At 44.8% G+C, this 21607-nt stretch overlaps 2 protein-coding genes across 4 annotated transcripts in view; one reads left to right on the top strand and one right to left on the bottom strand.

The window, feature by feature from the left end:
* The window catches only part of OXSR1 (oxidative stress responsive kinase 1), a 446840-nt gene that overhangs the window by 22723 nt on the left and 402510 nt on the right, over positions 1-21607 (bottom strand). For all 3 annotated transcript variants that reach the window (XM_063921823.1, XM_063921824.1, XM_063921822.1), the window contains exons 9-12: positions 15893-15941; positions 13696-13761; positions 2863-2985; positions 2250-2285 (exon numbers count right to left, since the gene is read on the bottom strand). In XM_063921823.1, coding sequence (XP_063777893.1) covers positions 2250-2285; positions 2863-2985; positions 13696-13761; positions 15893-15941 — 274 coding nt within the window. The remainder of the gene's footprint in view (positions 1-2249; positions 2286-2862; positions 2986-13695; positions 13762-15892; positions 15942-21607) is intronic.
* The window catches only part of LOC134927409 (xin actin-binding repeat-containing protein 1-like), a 559013-nt gene that overhangs the window by 371137 nt on the left and 166269 nt on the right, over positions 1-21607 (top strand). The window lies entirely within an intron of this gene.

The following is a 21607-nucleotide window of genomic DNA, read 5'->3' as shown; positions in this document are numbered from 1 at the left end:
TACACCTTATCATACTGACTGTATAAAACACACCGTACAGCATATCATACTTACTGTATAAAACACACCTTACAGCATATCATACTGTCTGTATAAAACACACTGAACACCTTACAGCATATCATACTGACTGTATAAAACACACCGCACACCTTACAGCATTATACTGACTGTATAAAACACACCATACAGCATATCATACTGACTGTATAAAACACACCTCGCAGCATATAATACTGACTGTATAAAATACACCGTACACCTCACAGCATATTATACTGACTGTATAAAACACACCTTACAGCATACCATACTGACTGTATAAAACACACCTTACAGCATATCATACTGACTGTATAAAACACACCACGCAGCATATAATACTGACGGTATAAAACACACCATACACCTCGCAGCATATTATACTGACTATATAAAACACACCATACAGCATATCATACTGACTGTATAAAACACACCTTACAGGATATCATACTGACTGTATAAAACACACCTTACAGCATATTATACTGACTGTATAAAACACACCGTACACCTTACAGCATTAAACTGACTGTATAAAACACACCGTACAGCATATCATACTGACTGTATAAAACACACCACACTGCATATCATACTGACTGTATAAAACACACCTTACAGCATATCATACTGACTGTATAAAACACACCGTACACCTTACAGCATATTATACTGACTGCATAAAACACACCGTACACCTCGCAGCATATCATACTGACTGTATAAAACACACTGTACACCTCACAGCATATTATACTGACTGTATAAAACACACCGTACAGCATATCATACTGACTGTATAAAACACACGGTACACCTTACAGCATATCATACTGACTGCATAAAACACACCATACACCTTACAGCATTATACTGACTGTATAAAACACACCGTACAGCATATCATACTGACTGTATAAAACACACCGTACAGCATATTATACTGACTGTATAAAACACACCGTACACCTCGCAGCATATTATACTGACTGTATAAAACACACCGTACACCTTACAGCATATCGACTGTATAAAACACACCGTACAGCATTATACTGACTGTATAAAACACACCGTACAGCATATCATACTGACTGTATAAAACACACCATACACCTCGCAGAATATCATACTGACTGTATAAAACACACCGTACACCTTACAGCATATCATACTGACTGTATAAAACACACCGTACACCTTACAGCATATTATACTGACTGTATAAAACACACCGTACAGCATATTATACTGACTGTACAAAACACACCGTACTATTTACAGCTTTAAAGCATAACGACTGTATAAAACACACCGTATAGCATATCATACTGACTGTATAAAACACACCGTACACCTTACAGAATATCATACTGACTGTATAAAACACACTGTACAGCATATCACACTGACTGTATAAAACCCCCCCGTACACCTCGCAGCATATTATACTGACTGTATAAAACACACCATACACCTTACAGCATATCATACTGACTGTATAAAACACACCGTACACCTCGCAGCATATCATACTGACTGTATAAAACACACCGTACAGCATATCATACTGACTGTATAAAACACAATTTACAGCATATCACACTGACTGTATAAAACACACCGTACACCATATCACACTGACTGCATAAAACACCCCATACACCTCGCAGCATATTATACTGACTGTACAAAACACACCGTACACCTTACAGCATATCATACTGACTGTATAAAACACACCGCACACCTTACAGCATATCATACTGACTGTATAAAACACACCGTACACCTTACAGCATATCATACTGACTGTATAAAACACACCGTACACCTTACACCATATCACACTGACTGTATAAAACACACCGTACACCTTACAGCATATCATACTGACTGTATAAAACACACCGTACACCTTACAGCATATCATACTGACTGTATAAAACACACCGTACACCTCGCAGCATATCATACTGACTGTATAAAACACACCGTACACCTCGCAGCATATTATACGGACTATATAAAACACACCTTGGCGAGGAGAAGGCATGTATGCCCATCTGATAATCTGTGCAGCCCTTTCCTGCAGGACCATTGGGTTTACTGCTATAGCACTGCACAGACTGAGCTGCCTCCTTCCTTATACAGAAAGTACAATGCACAGCATACGCACTGCTACTGGTAAGAGCGCTACTCACCTCAGAGTTATGTGAAGACTCTTTCACACGTGGAGACTGTAAAATGCAGAGAAGTTCTGTTATACAGTATTTCTGTATTAGGGACAGGTGATGTCCACACCATTCCAGGCGCATGACATAAAAGATTTGTAAATCTGATAACATTTCAGTACTTTTGAGTTAAAACGTGACAATTATATATATCATGAGCACAAGTCTTAGAAAAAAACACTGCCCCCAGGTTAGCACATGAACACTGCAGGAACACACAGCAAGAACCAGATGTTCTGTATTTCGCTTTGGATAGCAAACACTAAAACAGTTATAAGATGTTACTGCCACCAATTCTCTTTATCTGAAAGATATAAACCCGAAGCCATTTGGATATTTACAGCGGTTTACTGTTCCACAAAACCTGAGAAACATTTCTGTTAACATAAAAACAGCTTACACAATGGCAGCATTATCATCACTAGCTAAACAAACCGTAGTTTTACCGCTCTTTATTCTCCCACTTTATAGAAGAGATCACGGCTGGAAAGATCATTACACTAAATGCACACGGTTGATCACAAGATGAAAGGCACCTTTGTCACTATGCAAAGACCAGTAACAACATTATCTGTCAGCTCACCCTAAGTTGTAGTACAGCTGCTTTGCCCTCCTCGCTTTCCTCGTCCAGCTCATCATCACTCCATTCCCAGCCTCCATCTTCAGTTTTATGAAGGCGACCACTCGATCCTGGAACTCTCCGAACCTGTCAGTAGAAAATACCACATCATTCCTAAAACTATGGGTAGACCCCAATGAATCCCAAACCTAGACTTGCCTTTGTTTATAGATAGATTTGTTAGGACGGTCTCACACTAATAATGAGTGCATTCACATTTGGCATTTCAGAGTGCCTGTGGCCTACACACAGTGGCAGCAGCCATTTTGTAGGCTCAGTGCTTACAGGTTCACTTTTTCCTGGGCTGTATTTTCTTTAGGAATATTTGTTCAGGTCACAAAATGGCTGTCTGCACAGCAAATGGCAAAGGTTAACCTTCCTGAAGCTTAAAGGATCATGGTTTCCTCATTTCCCACCCTCTAGCTATGCGAGGTCAGTATCACATTTTTAACTGCAGGGGCTGTGACCTTTTCTTCTAGGTTTCCTCACTTTTTGCTTTCTCCTGATTCCTATAATCTCTCATATTGAGACCACCAGAACCATTCATACACAATTCCAGGGTTAATTTATTTAGACAGGTCTTCAACACTTGGTACAAAATGTATTTAGACAGGTCTTCAACACTTCAGATGACAAACCACTGAAAGGCCATAGTACTGGACTTTGAAGGCCTGTAGAGATGAATCATCTATACACAGACAAAATGAGGGAACAAAAGTACTACACAAATGCCTCATTATCAAGATCAAAGACAGACAATTAAATCACATTGTTAACTCTGTATGCCATTTCAAAGAAGTTTATACCCCTTTTCGACACGGCTGCGACCCGTGCTACAGCCCCCTTTCTCTTACGTCCTAGAGGATGCTGGGGACTCCGTAAGGACCATGGGGGTATAGACGGGCTCCGCAGGAGACATGGGCACTCTAAAGACTTTAGATGGGTGTGCACTGGCTCCTCCCTCTATGCCCCTCCTCCAGACCTCAGTTAGATCCTGTGCCCAGAGGAGACTGGGTGCACTGCAGGGGAGCTCTACTGAGTTTCTCTGTAAAAGACTTTTGTTAGGTTTTTTATTTTCAGGGAGCACTGCTGGCAACAGGCTCCCTGCATCGTGGGACTGAGGGGAGAGAAGCAGACCTACTTAAATGATAGGCTCTGCTTCTTAGGCTACTGGACACCATTAGCTCCAGAGGGTCGGAACGCAGGTCTCACCCTCGCCGTTCGTCCCGGAGCCGCGCCGCCGTCCTCCTCACAAAGCCGGAAGATAGAAGCCGGGTGAGTATGAGAAGAAAGAAGACTTCAAAGGCAGCAGAAGACTTTGAATCTTCTATGAGGTAACGCGCAGCGGTAACGCTGTGCGCCATTGCTCCCAACACACACACTGGCGGCTCTGTATGGGTGCAGGGCGGGCGCCCTGGGCAGCAATCATTAATCTTTTAGGGACACTCCCCTGCTGAACACATACAGAGGGCAAAAAAGAGGGGGGGGGGGGGGGCGACATTTATTTGGCGCAGTGAGTATATTTATAAAAGCGCTGTACTGACTGGGATTTTATTCCAGTATCCGGTAGCGCTGGCATACCCTCTCTCTGTCTCTCCAAAGGGCCTTATTGGGGGACTGTCTCTCTCTCTCTCTATATATATATATATATATATATATATATATATATATATATATATATATATATATATATATATATATATATCTATATCCCTGAGTGTGTGGGGGTGTCGGTACGTGTGTGTCGGCATGTCTGAAGCATAAGGCTCATCTAAGGAGGAGGTGGAACAGATGATTGTGGTGTCTCCGTCGGCGACGCCGACACTTGATTGGCTGGATATGTGGAATGTTTTAAATGCATATGTGTCTTTATTACATAAGAGAATGGACAAAGCAGAGTCCAGAGAAAAGTCAGGGAGTCAAGCCATGGCTTTGGCTGTATCACAGGGCCCTCCAGGGTCTCAGAAACGTCCCCTGTCCCAAGTAGCAGACACTGATACCGACACGGATTCTGACTCCAGTGTCGACTACGATGATGCGAGGTTACACCCAAGGGTGGCCAAAAGTATTCATTATATGATTATTGCAATAAAAGATGTTTTACATATCACAGATGACCCCTCTATCCCTGACACGAGGGTATGCATGTTTAAGGAAAAGAAACCTGAGGTAACCTTTCCCCCATCTCATGAGCTGAACGCGTTATTTGAAAAGGCTTGGGAAACTCCAGACAAGAAACTGCAGATTCCCAAGAGAATTGTTATGGCGTATCCTTTCCCTGCACAGGACAGGTTACGGTGGGAATCTGCGCCCAAGGTGGACAAGGCTTTAACGCGCTTATCCAAAAAGGTGGCGCTACCATCTCCAGATACAGCAGCCCTCAAGGATCCTGCCGATCGCAGACAGGAAACTACCTTAAAATCAATTTATGCACATACGGGTGCCTTGCTCAGGCCGGCAATAGCGTCGGCTTGAGTTTGTAGCGCTGTAGCAGCTTGGGCAGATACCTTGTCATCTGACATTGATACCCTAGATAGGGATAGCATTTTATTGACCTTAGGTCATATTAAAGACACAGGGGTATATGCAATTAGCGGCGAATCGCGGCAAATTATCGCCGTTTTTTAATTCGACACAATTCGACAGGTGAATTCCGGCAGGTGGCTTCCGGAATTCACCATATTCAATGAAAAACGGATTCGACAGTCCCGCGGGCGAAAAACGGCCGATTTGCCGTGATTTAAAAAAACGGGGAAAAACCCGGAAAAAAATGGCGTGGGGTCCCCCCTCCAAAGCATAACCAGCCTCGGGCTCTTCGAGCTGGTCCTGGTTCTAAAAATGCGGGGAAAAAATTGACAGGGGATCCCCCGTATTTTTAAAACCAGCACCGGGCTCTGCGCCTGGTGCAAAAAATACGGGGGACAAAAAGAGTAGGGGTCCCCCGTATTTTTTACACCAGCATCGGGCTCCACTAGCTGGACAGATAATGCCACAGCCGGGGGTCACTTTTATACAGTGCCCTGCGGCCGTGGCATTAAATATCCAACTAGTCACCCCTGGCCGGGGTACCCTGGGGGAGTGGGGACCCCTTCAATCAAGGGGTTCTCCCCCCCCAGCCACCCAAGGGCCAGGGGTGAAGCCCGAGGCTGTCCCCCCCATCCAAGGGCTGCGGATGGGAGGCTGATAGCCTTGAGTAAAATGACAGAATATTGTTTTTTCCAATAGTACTACAAGTCCCAGCAAGCCTCCCCCGCAAGCTGGTACTTGGAGAACCACAAGTACCAGCATGCGGGAGAAAAACGGGCCCGCTGGTACCTGTAGTACTACTGGGGAAAAAATACCCAAATAAAAACAGGAGACACACACCGTGACAAGTACAACTTTATTACACACTGCCGACACACACATACTTACCTATGTTGACCCGCCGACTGCCACAGTCTCCGACGATCCGGGGTACCTGTGAAAAAAATTAGACTCACCTCAATCCAGTGTCCGGGAGATAATCCACGTACTTGTTAAAAAAAGAAAACGAACACGCGTACCAGCGGACTGAAAGGGGTCCCATGTTTACACATCAGACCCCTTTCCCCGAATGCCGGGACACCACGTGACTCCTGTCACTGAGGTCCCTTCAGCCAATCAGGAAGCGCTACTTCCGTGGTGCTCACCTGATTGGCTGTGCGCGTGTGACATCAGACAGCGCATCGCAAAGCCTCTCCTTTACTTTCAATGGTGGGAATTTTGCGGGTAGCGGTGGGGTTAACCCGCGGTCATCCGCTGACCACGGGTGACCTCACCGCTGATGCAAAGTTCCCACCATTGAATATAATGGAGAGGCTTTGCGATGCGCTGTCTGAGGTCAGACGCACACAGAGCCAATCAGCAGAGTGCAAGGACGTTGCACTCGCTGATTGGCTGAAGAGACACTTCTGTGACAGCTGTCACGGGGGTGTCTGCATTCGTGGAAAGGGTTCTCATGTGTCAACATGGGACCCCTTTCAGTCCGGCATGGTACGGGTGTTCGTTTATTTGTTTTGCCAAGTACGAGGATTTATATCTGGACACTGGATTGAGGTGAGTATAATTATCTTTTATTTTCAGGTACCCGTGGATTCTACTTGGAGAAGAGGACCGACTGCTTCGTGTCAACATAGGTAAGTATGTGTGTGTCGGCAGTGTGTAATAAAGTTGTACTTGTCACGGTGTGTGTCTCCTGTTTTTATTTGGGTATTTTTTTTCCAGTAGAACTACAGGTACCAGCGGGCCCGTTTTTCTCCCGCATGCTGGTACTTGTGGTTCTCCAAGTACCAGCTTGCGGGGGAGGCTTGCTGGGACTTGTAGTACTACTGGGGAAAACAATATTCTTTCAATTTTGACAAGGCTATCAGCCCCCCATCCGCAGCCCTTGGATGGGGGGGGGGGGGACAGCCTCGGGCTTCACCCCTGGCCCTTGGGTGGCTGGGGGAGACCCCTTGATTGAAGGGGTCCCCACTCCCCCAGGGTACCCCGGCCAGGGGTGACTAGTTGGATATTTAATGCCACGGCCGCAAGGCACTGTATAAAAGTGACCCCCGGCTGTGGCATTATCTGTCCAGCTAGTGGAGCCCGATGCTGGTGTATAAAATACGGGGGACCCCTACTCTTTTTGTCCCCCGTATTTTTTGCACCAGCACCAGGCGCAGAGCCCGGTGCTGGTTTTAAAAATACGGGGGATCCCCTGTCAATTTCCCCCCCCCCGCATTTTTAGAACCAGGACCAGCTCGAAGAGCCCGAGGCTGGTTATGCTTTGGAGGGGGGACCCCACGCCATTTTTTTTCTGAATTTTACCATTCCATCTAAAAAAAAAAATATATATTTTAAAAAATATATAAATAATACTTGTGCCTCCAAAAAAGACAAACCAAGTACCTAATCCCTTCTAATATAAATAGATATGCTATTATCAATAAAAAAAACACAAAAAAAACATGTTTTAAATTTTTTTTATTAGTTTCACCCACCAAAGTGTGGCGGATTGAAAATGTCGAATTTACTGTCTAAAAGCACTGTTGTCGAATTTCCAAACTTCAATTGAATATACTTTGGTCGAATTGCAGCACTTGTATCATTGCAGAAAAGTCGAATTTGACAAAAGTCGAATATCAAAAAGTCGAATTTTTAAAGTCCGTTTTTTGGACGGAAAGTACTGAATTGCATTGACGATTTTTTTTTGGGGCGAAAAATTCGACCGCAATTGCATATACCCCACAGTCTTATATATGAGAGACGCTTCCAGAGACGTTGGGCTGTTAGGTTCAAGAGCCAACGCCATGGCGATTTCTGCTAGGCAAGCCCTGTGGACCCGTCAATGGACAGGTGATGCCGACTCAAAGAGACATATGGAAGTTTTGCCATACAAGGGTGAGGTTTTATTTTGGGAAGGTCTCGCGGACCTGGTTTCCACAGCTACCGCGGGTAAATCTACCTTTTTACCTTATGTTCCCCCACAGCAAAAGAAAACACAGCAATATCAGATGCAGTCCTTTCGGTCGCATAAGTCCAGAAGAGGTCGGGGCTCTTCCTTCCTCGCCAGAGGTAAGGGTAGAGGGAAAAGAATGCCTGCTACGGCTAGTTCCCAGGAGCAGAAGTCCTCCCCGGCTTCTACTAAATCCACCGCATGACGCTGGGGCTCCTCTTAGGGAGTCCGCGCCGGTGGGGGCACGTCTTCAACTATTCAGCCAGGTCTGGGTTCAGTCAGACGTGGATCCTTGGGCGATGGAAATTGTATCCCAAGGCTACAAGCTGGAATTCGAAGACGTGCCTCCTCGCCGATTTTTTAAGTCATCTTTACCAGCTTCTCCCCCAGAAAGGGAGATAGTTTTAGCTGCAATTCAAAAACTGTGTCAACAACAAGTGATTGTTAAGGTGCCCCTAGTTCAACAGGGGAAGGGGTACTATTCAACCCTGTTTGTGGTCCCAAAACCGGATGGCTCGGTCGGACCCATTCTAAATCTAAAATCCCTAAACCTGTACTTGAAAAAGTTCAAATTCAAGATAGAATCGCTCCGGGCAGTTATCTCCAGCCTGGAGGGGGGGGGGGGGGATTTATGGTGTCACTAGACATAAAGGATACATACCTTCATGCCCCCATATATTCCCCTCATCAGGCTTACCTGAGATTCGCTGTACAGGACTGTCATTACCAGTTTCAGACGTTGCCGTTTGGGCTTTCCACGGTCCCGAGGATTTTCACCAAGGTAATGGCGGAAATGATGGTGCTCCTGCGCAACCATGGAGTCACAATTATCCCGTACTTGGACGATCTCCTGATAAAAGCGAGATCGAGAGATCAATTGCAGAAAAGCGTATCACTCTCCCTGAGAGTGCTGCAGCAGCATGGCTGGATTCTAAATCTACCAAAGTCACAGTTGATTCCAACGACTCGGCTATCTTTCTTAGGCATGATTCTGGACACTGAACAAAAGAGGGTTTTTCTCCCGATGGAAAAAGCCCAGGAACTCCAGAACATGGTCAGAGACCTGTTAAAACCGAAAAAAGTGTCAGTCCATCAATGCATTCAAGTACTGGGAAAAATGGTGGCGACCTACGAGGCCATCCCCTTCGGCAGGTTTCATGCGAGGACGTTTCAGTGGGACCTTCTGGACAAGTGGTCGGGGTCCCATCTACAGATGCATCAGAATATAAGCCTGTCCCCCAGGGCCGGGGTGTCTCTCCTGTGGTGGCTGCAGAGTGCTCACCTTCTCGAAGGTCTCAGGTTCGGCATTCAAGACTGGGTTCTGGTGACCACGGATGCGAGCCTCCGAGGATGGGGAGCAGTCACACAAGGAAGACATTTTCAGGGACTATGGTCAAGCCGGGAGGCTTGTCTACACATCAACGTACTGGAATTGAGGGCCATATACAACGGCCTACGACAAACGGAGAATCTTCTTCGCGACCTACCAGTTCTGATTCAATCAGACAACGTCACAGCTGTGACTCATGTAAACCGCCAAGGCGGGACAAGGAGCAGAGTGGCAATGGCGGAAGCCACCAGGATTCTTCGCTAGGCGGAAAATCACACAAGCGCTCTGTCAGCAGTCTTCATTCCAGGAGTGGACAACTGGGAAGAAGACTTCCCCAGCAGACACGATCTCCATCCAGGAGAGTGGGGACTTCATCAAGACGTTTTTGCAGAGATAACAAGTCAGTGGGGACTTCCACAAATAGACATGATGGCGTCACGCCTCAACAAGAAGCTTTGGAGGTATTGTGCCAGGTCAAGGGACCCTCAGGCAGTAGCGGTGGACGCCCTGGTGACACCATGGGTGTTTCAGTCGGTCTAGGTGTTCCCTCCTCTTCTGCTCATCTCAAAAATACTGAGAATCATAAGACGAAAAAGAGTGCAGACAATACTCATTGTTCCGGATTGGCCTCGAAGGGCCTGGTATTCAGATCTTCAGGAAATGCTCACAGAAGATCCGTGGCCTCTTCCTCTCAGGGAAGACCTATTGCAGCAGGGACCCTGCGTGTTCCAAGACTTACCGCGGTTACGTTTGACGGCATGGCAGTTGATCACAAAATCCTAGCGGGGAAAGGTATTCCGGAGGAAGTCATCCCTACTCTAAGGCTAGGAAGGAGGTGACGGTGAAACATTATCACCGCATCTGGAGGAAGTATGTATCTTGGTGTGAAGCCAAGAATGCTCCTACTGAAGATTTCCATCTGGGCCGTTTTCTCCACTTTCTACAGACAGGAGTGGATATGGGCCTAAAGTTAGGCTCCATTAAGGTACAGATTTCGGCCCTATCAATTTTCTTTCAGAAGGAATTGGCTTCTCTCCCAGAAGTCCAGACTTTTGTAAAGGGAGTGCTACACATCCAGCCTCCTTTTGTGCCCCCAGTGGCACCATGGGACCTTAACGTGGTGTTACAGTTCCTAAAATCTCAGTGGTTTGAGCCTCTTCAAACGGTGGATTTAAAATTTCTCACTTGGAAGGTGGTCATGTTGTTGGCCTTGGCATCTGCACGGCGGGTGTCCGAACTGGCGGCTTTGTCTCACAAGAGTCCCTATCTGATTTTCCATGTGGATAGAGCAGAATTAAGGACTCGTCCTCAATTTTTGCCTAAGGTGGTTTCATCTTTTCATATGAACCAAGCTATCGTGGTGCCTGTGACTACGGGTGACTTGGAGGATTCCAAGTCCCTTGATGTAGTCAGGGCCTTAAAGATTTATGTAGCCAGGACGGCTCAGGTTAGGAAAACAGAGGCACTGTTTGTCCTGTATGCAGCCAACAAGCTTGGCGCTCCTGCTTCTAAACAGACTATTGCTCGCTGGATCTGTAACACGATTCAGCAGGCTCATTCTACGGCTGGATTGCCGTTACCAAATTCGGTAAAGGCCCATTCCACTAGGAAGGTGGGGTCTTCTTGGGCGGCTGCCCGAGGCGTCTCGGCATTACAGCTTTGCCGAGCGGCGACTTGGTCGGGTTCAAACACTTTTGCTAAATTTTACAAGTTTGATACCTTGGCTGAGGAGGACCTTATGTTTGCTCAATCGATGCTGCAGAGTCATCCGCACTCTCCCGCCCGGTCTGGAGCTTTGGTATAATCCCCATGGTCCTTATGGAGTCCCCAGCATCCTCTAGGACGTAAGAGAAAATAAGATTTTAAACCTACCGGTAAATCTTTTTCTCCTAGTCCGTAGAGGATGCTGGGCGCCCGTCCCAGTGCGGACAAAATTCTGCAAGACTTGTATATAGTCATTGCTTACATAAGGGTTATGTTACAGTTTGATCAGTCTCGGGCTGATGCTGTTTTGTTTCATACTGTTAACTGGTTTGTATGTTCCGAGTTGTACGGTGTGGATGGTGTGGGCTGGTATGTATCTTGCCCTTAGATTAACAAAAATCCTTTCCTCGTACTGTCCGTCTCCTCTGGGCACAGTTCTCTAACTGAGGTCTGGAGGAGGGGCATAGAGGGAGGAGCCAGTGCACACCCATCTAAAGTCTTTATAGTGCCCATGTCTCCTGCAGAGCCAGTCTATACCTCATGGTCCTTACGGAGTCCCCAGCATCCACTACGGAGTAGGAGAAAAAGATTTACCGGTAGGTTTAAAATCTTATTTTCCCACAGCGCTCACCAACCCGGCATGTCGCCTCGTCACGGCTCCCTAGTCACTAGCAGCATCCCGGATCCACTAGGTAAAAACACGGGTAAATGCGCGCCCCCGCGCATTTACCCGTGTTTTAAAAGCTAGTGGAAAAAGGGTATTAGTTATTAAAGCCCCGAGTTCCACATGGCACTGCTGTTTTGCTTTAGAGATCGGATAACACTGACAAAGAGTTTCCAAACTGTAATAATATTCTTATTCTTAGGACATAAAAATAATTGAGGGAAATCCCCACTTTACTCTTACAGTCTGCTGCATTTCTGAGTTATGCAGAATATTATTCCTTATTATAGGAGACCACATATAAAACATCATGCACTTTCGAATGTTTAAGTACTGACAACATAACAAGGAACAAACTCAAAATTTGTAAAAAGGTGTAACCAGAAAACATTTCATATACGCCATTGGTGAGATAGACAGACAGACAGACAGACAGACAGACAGACAGACAGACAGACAGACACATATACTATCTGATCCAAAAAAAGGTCATTAATATTGTATTTTACAACTATGGGGTAAATTCAATTAGCACTAATTTTCCACAATTGCAATTTTTGTGAAATTCCTGTGAAAAAAACGGTTTGTCAAGGGTATGCACGCTCACGCGATTTCGTCTATTCAACTGCACATCCACGAAAACAGGAGAACTGCGAAAATTCATGTCAGCAGTGAAAAGTGTAGGTGTTAATGGACAAATCTGCCTGTACCCAAAAAAAAGCTAAACTAACATCGGATAATAGTATATAAGTTTATTATTGGTCATAGTAAAAGTATTTGGGGTACTAAAATTACAGTAGGTCAAATGGCTGTTCTATGCATTTTTTTTAAATGTTACAAAATTACAGAAAACTTTTTTTTCAGCAAAATAGGGGCTAAAATTAAATTTGGGGTACATAAATGAAAGACAGATTACTCCCACGAGCAAGTCTAAAGGGAGGTACTCACGCAGAGATCCATGCTTAAAATCTAAGCAATCTGACAAGATTGCTTAGATTTTAAGCACAGATCACTCGTGGGTACCCCCCACAGCGATAGCGATGCGCGGACCCACACATCGCTCGCCGGTGCTAGATTGAGCCTGCATGCAGGCCAATCTAGCATGTCGCTGATTTCACCCGCTGGGTGAAATGAGCGGCCCCTTCATCCTCCCTCACATCGCTCAGCACACATCTCTCCCGTGTATACAAGCCTTAAAAGCACTTGTCCCACTCATAAAGTACCCCAATATACCTGCCCCATACCTTGTACCACAATTCCCATAATTTTGCACTTTTTCACCCCAAAAGAGGAATGTCATTATTGGCCACTTAAAAACAATGTAAAACTTCTAAGTGCCTAATTAGTCAATTTTCACCTGCTCAGAGTTGGTGAATTGAAATGTGTGATAAAATTACAGCTAATCCATTTTCGGGCACAATTGAATAGGCACTTTTCCTGTAAATCCAATTGTACAGCAAAAACCGCTTCTCACAGCTAATTGAATTCACCCGCATGTGTGTATTTTGCCCACCCTGTATCTTTTCCATAAAGGAACAATGCTATCAGTATGTTACAGTATATGCTGTGAGGAAGAGATGAATGAACCAAATAAAGTCTACATCTGCTGTGGCTCATCCATTCTCATGGAGCACCTCTCACCTTTTTGGCTCTCTCTGTGATGGTTGGGGCTCTCTGCAACAACTTCTCCTGCAAGAATTCTTTGTTCTAGAAACAGGAACAATTGATCGGTTTCCATCAGACATTACAAGCAAAAACAATCTGACATCAGTAAGTGGGAGCAGTCGTGTTTAAACTGGTAAGCTACAGGCCACATGCAACCTTTATGGGTTCTCACTGTAGCTCTGAAATGTAGCCTAATTCCTACACAAAGCAGGCGGAGGGAGAGACTGAGGAGCACCTAGGAAGACACCTGGATGATACTAAGCATCTTGCATGATGTTGGATATGGACTGGGTGTTGATGGTGGCATCTCCGGGACTGTGCCACTGCAAAAATGAGAATTTATGGATGGCGCCAAAGGAATACACAAGCCTGTAACCAAAAGAGGTTTTCCAAAACCTAAGGAAGCAGCCAGACCTTTTTATTTACTGTAAGGTTTATTTTTTTTATCTATTATTCATGTGATGCAAAAACATTTTATATTCATTTTTATTTTTCTATCAATTTTATTTCATCTAATTGGTTTTATATGCATCTGCATGTCAATAATAGCGAGAACAGTTTTAGACCTTTCAAAGTGCCCTTTACTAGAAATAAGGCATTTCTTTCTTATCAAATGTTGTTGGTGGACATCTCCACTTTATATACAGCTCACCTTACTGGTGAGTAAAGGGATTGGTTCCTACACACATTCACCTATAGACTATATAGCGCATCAAATTATGGAGTAAGATCTGTTCTACCGTTCCTACTACAAGAACGGCCGCCACCTTGCCAGAGACCAGCAGCAATAAGCTGGCAGGAGGGGTGAGCACCAATGGCTGGATTAAAGCTTTGTTTTTACATCTGCATTTATTTGGTCTACCATGAGCCCCCGTTTTATGTGTGTTCTGCTTTTCCCCACTATTCGGTGCTGTAAAAACCAGTAACAATATAAAATCAATAATAATAAAATGGCTGCAGATCCCAGTAATTATAATCGAGTGCAACCAAGTCTAGTAGCAGATGCCGATTTCTATTACTACTCACATTTTACTGGGCATTGCTACAAGTGGCATGTTAATGTCCCTAACTGCTAGCACTGGCGATTACCAGACACTACAGCTTCAGGTAGTGTTTTGGGAATTAGGAATACAGGTGGCTTATAACTTAGCATTCCTGTTACTGCTGTCATGATACTAGAAAATAAAATAATTAAAGCATAGTAACTTACTATTACTAATTATTAAAGTTGTCTTATTACTGGGCACTACCATTTTGGTTACTCATGAATGGCCATAACCAATACATCTTGTCCATACTTTTACCTCTAGCATATTACTGGGTAATACTACTGGTTGCTTTTTAATGGGTGCAAAACATAGTACTGCTGCTTGCATAGTACTGGGCATTACAGAACATGGGCAGTACTGTTCTGGCTGGCATATTACCCGCCACTTCTACTGCTTGTATTTTACCGACTAGTCCAACTGGTGTGATGACAATAAAACATTATTTACTATATCTAATTACTGTATGCCATTACTGATGACAAATAACTGGACACTGACACTACTTATGCTGCTTTACAAACATACATTTCTATTATTCTTTCTTTATTCATTGTTTTAATTAAACTCTCTGGAGCAATACGGAGCCACATGCGAGGCTCCTGAATTTAGCACGTTTGTGGTCACTGAACCAGGGTCTGTTTTAAAGCTAAACCTTTTCACTGATTGAACTGTGATGGTAACAAAGGGTTAAGTAAAATAGAAAAAAAAACTCCAAAATAAACCACAAAAAGCAAAATCGCTATTAAGATTTATAATGTATTCCACGACGCTTACAGGAGCTTTCATGAGCACCTGGGTACATAATATAGAAGTACTAGCTTTTGAACATATAATAATACATTTTATCTTTATGGTTTTATTGCCATAGCGTCACGCAGAAGTATACAAGCTGCCAGGGCCTGATAACGCCAGGACAAGGTACACACACTAGCAATGACTCAATGTTTTGCTGTAAAAATAGCTGTAGTAAGTCGCTGGTGACAGGAGGAAGCTGTGAGGCTGGATGCACTAAAAGCAAATCACAACCTGCCCACAGTTCATAGTAATTACAGCTCTGTGTTTACAGCTGAAACATCCACAGCGTAATCATGAAGTGGACGTGGCCACACACCAGGAGAACGTACCTTAGCTTTCTGGAAGAATTTGTGCTTCAGAAGTTCTGCTGCTGTTGGCCTAGAAAAAGAAATCAATTATTCAGGAAAGTAGAATTTTCTACTGATATACATCTCTACACTTATTAAACACACTGTTGTAGAGATTACCATTATAGGAATTACATTTTAGATTATCGTCAAGAGCATTAACTAATTCTGGAATGCCCAGTTACATAAAGACTATGAAAAGCCCCCGACATTAATAATATGTACGTATGTGTGTGAGTTGGTGTGTACAGTGATGTTTTCACATATACAGTAAGTAAAGCAGTACAGCTCACTGCTCCATCGGTCAGGAAAAGCAGGCACCATGGAAGGTGGATCCTTAGCGTGCGTAAATGAGGACAATTCAACTGCATTGTATGCTTTATCCCAGAGGTTCTCAAATGCGGTCCTCAAGGCACCCCAAAGATCCTGGTTTTAGGTCTATCCATGGCTCATCACCGATGGTTAAATAACATTGACTGAGGCGCTAATTAAGTCACCTGTGGCCTAGCATGGATAAACTTAAAACCTGGACCGTTGCAGTGCCTTGAGGACCGCATTTCAGAACCTCTGCCTTATCCAAACAACATCCGCCCCACCTTCATTACATGCTGACTGCCATCGGCTGCCACTTTGTGCCCAGCCATGGCACGGTCCGCAGTTAGGTCTAGGATGACCAGATTTGCCATGTGAAAAGCCGCACATTTTGACAGCTTTGATGGAACGAAGCAATTTATATTGTACATGATTAAGGTACAGGGGCATGTCTGAATATTTGTGAGCTACTGGCTATTTTCCTCCTAAATATCAATGAAGAAACATACAGTATACAAAAAAACTAAAACTGTAGCGTGACATACGCAATCTTCAAACATTATATAAATAGTGCTGATCAGCATAATAATCTAAGTAGGTGTCTTAGGGGGCATTAAATTACCCGCAGTCGATGACTGCGGGTAACTGTATCGCAAGGAGCTATCGTATTATCCTCCACCTGATGCCGGCACTTAACGCTGACCAAGCATAATCCACGTTTTATCCCCAATTCCAGGTTTTATTGCGGGTCCGTTTTTGCCCCCACAAAACTGCTTATAATAGTATACCGCGATAATGAAAGCGCAACGGAATTTGCTGTGCTATATAAGAAACTGTTAATAAATAAATAAATAAATAAATGACCATCAGTAATTAATCATGATACTCCCTTAGAGCTCAACATCAACTATGTAATACGTGTCACCTCCTTTCAAGCTTCTGGAAAGCGGGTTTTAGAATGTTCAGTAATGACAGAATAAACAGTCATCACTTATAGACATGTTCGTAGAAATACATTATAACAATCCTACAGATTTCCAACAGGGGGCAGTGCTGTATGGTAGTGTTGCATGACAACTGACAGTGGCTGTGTTTATTTTCTAATGAACTATCCATCACTCTTACATTGTACAGAGCATGTGTGCGGCATGTGACTGAAGATTTACATATGTAAAAGCAGAGTAGGAGGATAGGTGGAAACAAAACTGCATGTACACAAACAATGTGATAATTTCTGCAGTTACAGTTGGTAAAAATGTAGAAAGTTCTAAAGTACAAATTAAAAATAAAATAAAGAATATCCTAATGGAAATTGACAACAGATCACCCGCGTTGTCATGGAGAATCCACATGAGTGATTCTAGACTAAATAAAGTACTTTTCCAGTTGTAAATGTACTGCGTATGTCAATAACACACATGTAACCCTGCACAATGCCTGTAAATAGAACCTGCTACATTTGGCTTTATTAGTGGACTAGCTGAATACCGGTGCTTCGCTACGGGATGAGGATGGTAAATTAGAATGACAGTTGTTCATTAATTTACGTTGGATGGAGATCTAGTATACAGGCATATCTTGCTTCCCTGACCCACTTTGTGTAGTGGCTGGACCCCTTTTTGGTCCCCCAATGTACCCTGCTCTTCCCACTATACAACTCTCAGTCTGTGGCTTCCTGCTGCCTCCATTCCCCTCCTCACATCATGTCAGTGCCCCTTTGAAATTATCGATTTATTTACAGTTTCTTATATACTGTAGCGCAGCACATTATGCATCTCCTGCTTTACTCTGTGCTGCTGGGGGACCCTGCTACTTTCACTATATAACTTTCAGTGTGTGGGTTTGTGCTACCTCCATCCCCCTTTTCACATGATGTCACTGCCCCTGTCACATGCAGCCCTGTCCTGCCTGACATATCATGCATCTCTTAACACTCTGTGCTGCTGGAGACCCTGCTTCTCCCACTATATTACTCTGTGTGTGGCTTCCTGCTACCTCCATTCCCCTCCTCACATCATGTCACTGCCACATGCAGCCCTGTCGTCACTGACAGATCATGCAAGTCCTGCTATAGTCAGTGCTGCTGGGTCACCCCCAGGGGTGCTAGGGGTGTGTTACCCCCACAGTGCTTGTTCCCAGATTGTAGGTCATGTGTGTAGCAAGTTTGGTGTAAATTGCTCCAGGCATTCCAGAGATATGCTGCCTGCTGAAAAACTCTGTGCTGCTGCCGCACCCCTACGGGCGCTAACGGTGTCTTACCCCCACAGTGTTTATTCCCAGATTGTAAATCATGTGTGTACCAAGTTTGGTGTAAATTGCTGCGGGCATTCCGGAGTTATGCTGGAACATACATATACACATACATTCATACATTTTGTGAGATTTCCGTGGATGGACACTGACATTTGTAAAACAGTTTCTTAGCAAGCACCTGGGACCTAAGGAGAAGCTACCTTCCAAGTTTCAAGATTGTAGGCACTGTGGTTTAAGAGATTTCGTGATGAGTTAATCAGTAAGTAAATCTCCTTTTTTGCCTCTTATGTATATAGATTACATTGGGCACTAGAGCTATGACTAAACCCAACCTAGAAAACACATATTTGCAAACAGGTTTAGAGGTGGGAGTGGGCGCATCCTAACGCAACTCTAAACAGCAGTGTAATTACATCTGCCTAGTATGTGTGCAATATATGCAAACATTGCATTTGCACCCCTTGTCCAGGTGCTTGTTTACACCCTCTAGCTGGATTTGCTCTGGTCTCTAAATGTGGCCTTAAGTGTCCAAAAACATTCCCCCACTTGGGAGAGATCACAGAAAAGTGCAGCGAGCTATAAGCACTGGGGAGACTGTCGGCAATATACTTACTCTACAGCATCAGTCTTCTGGATCACAGCTACCTGAGGGGAGGGTGCATTGGAAGACTCAGATTTTCTTTGCACACTTTGGGGTATATGCAATTGCGGTCGAATTCCCGAAATTGTCGAATTTCGGGTCATTTTCGACCAAAAAAAAAAATCGCCTATGCAATTCAGTGCTTTCCGACCAAAAAACGGACTTTCAAAATTCGACTTTTTGAAATTCGAATTTTTGCAAATTCGACTTTTCTGCAATGATACAAGTGCTGCAATTCGACCAAAGCATATTCAATTCAAGTTTGGAAATTCGACAGCAGGGCTTTTAGACAGCAAATTCGTCATTTTCAATCCGCCACACTTTGGAGGGTGAAAACAAATAAAAAAATTTTAAACATGTTTTTTTTTGTGTTTTTTTGGGGGGGAATAGCAGATCTATTTATATTAGAAGGGATTAGGTACTTTTTTTTTTTTTTTTGGAGGCACAAATATTATTTATATATTTTTTAAAATATTATTTTTTTAATTTTTTTTTTTTAATGCTGGAACGGTAAAATCATAAAAAAAATGGCGTGGGGTCCCCCTCCAAAGCATAACCAGCCTCGGGCTCTTCAAGCTGGTCCTGGTTCTAAAAATGCGGGGAAAAAATTGACAGGGGATCCCCCGTATTTTTAAAACCAGCACCGGGCTCTGCGCCTGGTGCTGGTGCCAAAAATACGGGGGACAAAAAGAGTAGGGGTCCCCCGTATTTTTAACACCAGCATCGGGCTCCACTAGCTGGACAGATAATGCCACAGCCGGGGGTCACTTTTATGCCGTGCCCTGCGGCCGTGGCATTAAATATCCAACTAGTCACCCCTGGCCGGGGTACCCTGGGGGAGTGGGGACCCCTTCAATCAAGGGGTCCCCCCCCCCCAGCCACCCAAGGGCCAGGGGTGAAGCCCGAGGCTGTCCCCCCCCATCCAATGGGCTGCGGATGGGGGGGGCTGATAGCCTTTTGTGATAATAAAAAGATATTGTTTTTTCCAGTAGTACTACAAGTCCCAGCAAGCCTCCCCCGCAAGCTGGTACTTGGAGAACCACAAGTACCAGCATGCGGGAGAAAAACGGGCCCGCTGGTACCTGTAGTACTACTGGGAAAAAAATACCCAAATAAAAACAGGACACACACACCGTCGACAGTAAAACTTTATTACACACTACCGACACACACATACTTACCTATGTTCACACGCCGACATCGGTCCTCTTCTCCATGTAGAATCCACGGATACCTGAAAAGAAAAGATCAATATACTCACCTCAGCCATGGTCCAGAGATACATCCACGTACTTGGCAAAAAAACAAACCGCAAATACCCGACCACCGGACTGAAAGGGGTCCCATGCTGACACATGGGACACCTTTCCACGAATGAGACCTGTCAGTGACAGCTGTCACAGACAGGTCTCTAAGCCAATCAGGAAGCGCAACTTCGTTGCGCTCACCTGATTGGCTGAGCGCTGTCTGTACTGTGACAGCGCATCGCACAGCTCCCTCCATTATATTCAATGGTGGGAACTTAGCGGCTAGCGGTAAGGTCACCCGCCGGTCAGCGGCTGACCCCACCGCTACCCGCAAAGTTCCCACCATTGAAAGTAATGGAGCGGCTTTGCGATGTGCTGTCACAGTACAGACAGCGCACAGCCAATCAGGTGAGCGCCACGGAAGTAGCGCTTCCTGATTGGCTGAAGGGACGTCAGTGACAGGAGTCACGTGATGTCCCGGCATTCGGGAGAAAGGGGTCTGATGTGAAAACATTGGACCCCTTTCATTAGTCCGCTGGATCGGTGTTCGTTTTTTTTTTTTGCCAAGTACGTGGATTATCTCTCTGGACCTGGATGTACCTCTGGACGCTGGAAGGTGAGTATAATTTTTTCACAGGTACCCTCGGATCGTCGGAGACCGTGGCAGTCGGCGTGTCAACATAGGTAAGTATGTGTGTGTCGGTAGTGTGTAATAAAGTTTTACTATCAAGGTGTGTGTGTCCTGTTTTTATTTGGGTATTTTTTCCCCAGTAGTACTACAGGTACCAGCGGACCCGTTTTTCTCCCGCATGCTGGTACTTGTGGTTCTCCAAGTACCAGCTTGCGGGGGAGGCTTGCTGGGACTTGTAGTACTGCTGGAAAAAACAATATCTTTTTATTATCACAAAAGGCTATCAGCCCCCCCATCCGCAGCCCATTGGATGGGGGGGGACAGCCTCGGGCTTCACCCCTGGCCTTTGGGTGGCTGGGGGGGGGACCCCTTGATTGAAGGGGTCCCCACTCCCCCAGGGTACCCCGGCCAGGGGTGACTAGTTGGATATTTAATGCCACGGCCGCAGGGCACGGCATAAAAGTGACCCCCGGCTGTGGCATTATCTGTCCAGCTAGTGGAGCCCGATGCTGGTGTTAAAAATACGGGGGACCCCTACTCTTTTTGTCCCCCGTATTTTTGGCACCAGCACCAGGCGCAGAGCCCGGTGCTGGTTTTAAAAATACGGGGGATCC

Source organism: Pseudophryne corroboree, chromosome 5 (genome assembly GCF_028390025.1).
Source record: "Pseudophryne corroboree isolate aPseCor3 chromosome 5, aPseCor3.hap2, whole genome shotgun sequence".
NCBI classification, from domain to species: domain Eukaryota; kingdom Metazoa; phylum Chordata; class Amphibia; order Anura; family Myobatrachidae; genus Pseudophryne; species Pseudophryne corroboree.
Note: the sequence above shows the minus strand (reverse complement) of the source record. Positions and strands in the feature narration are given on the sequence as shown.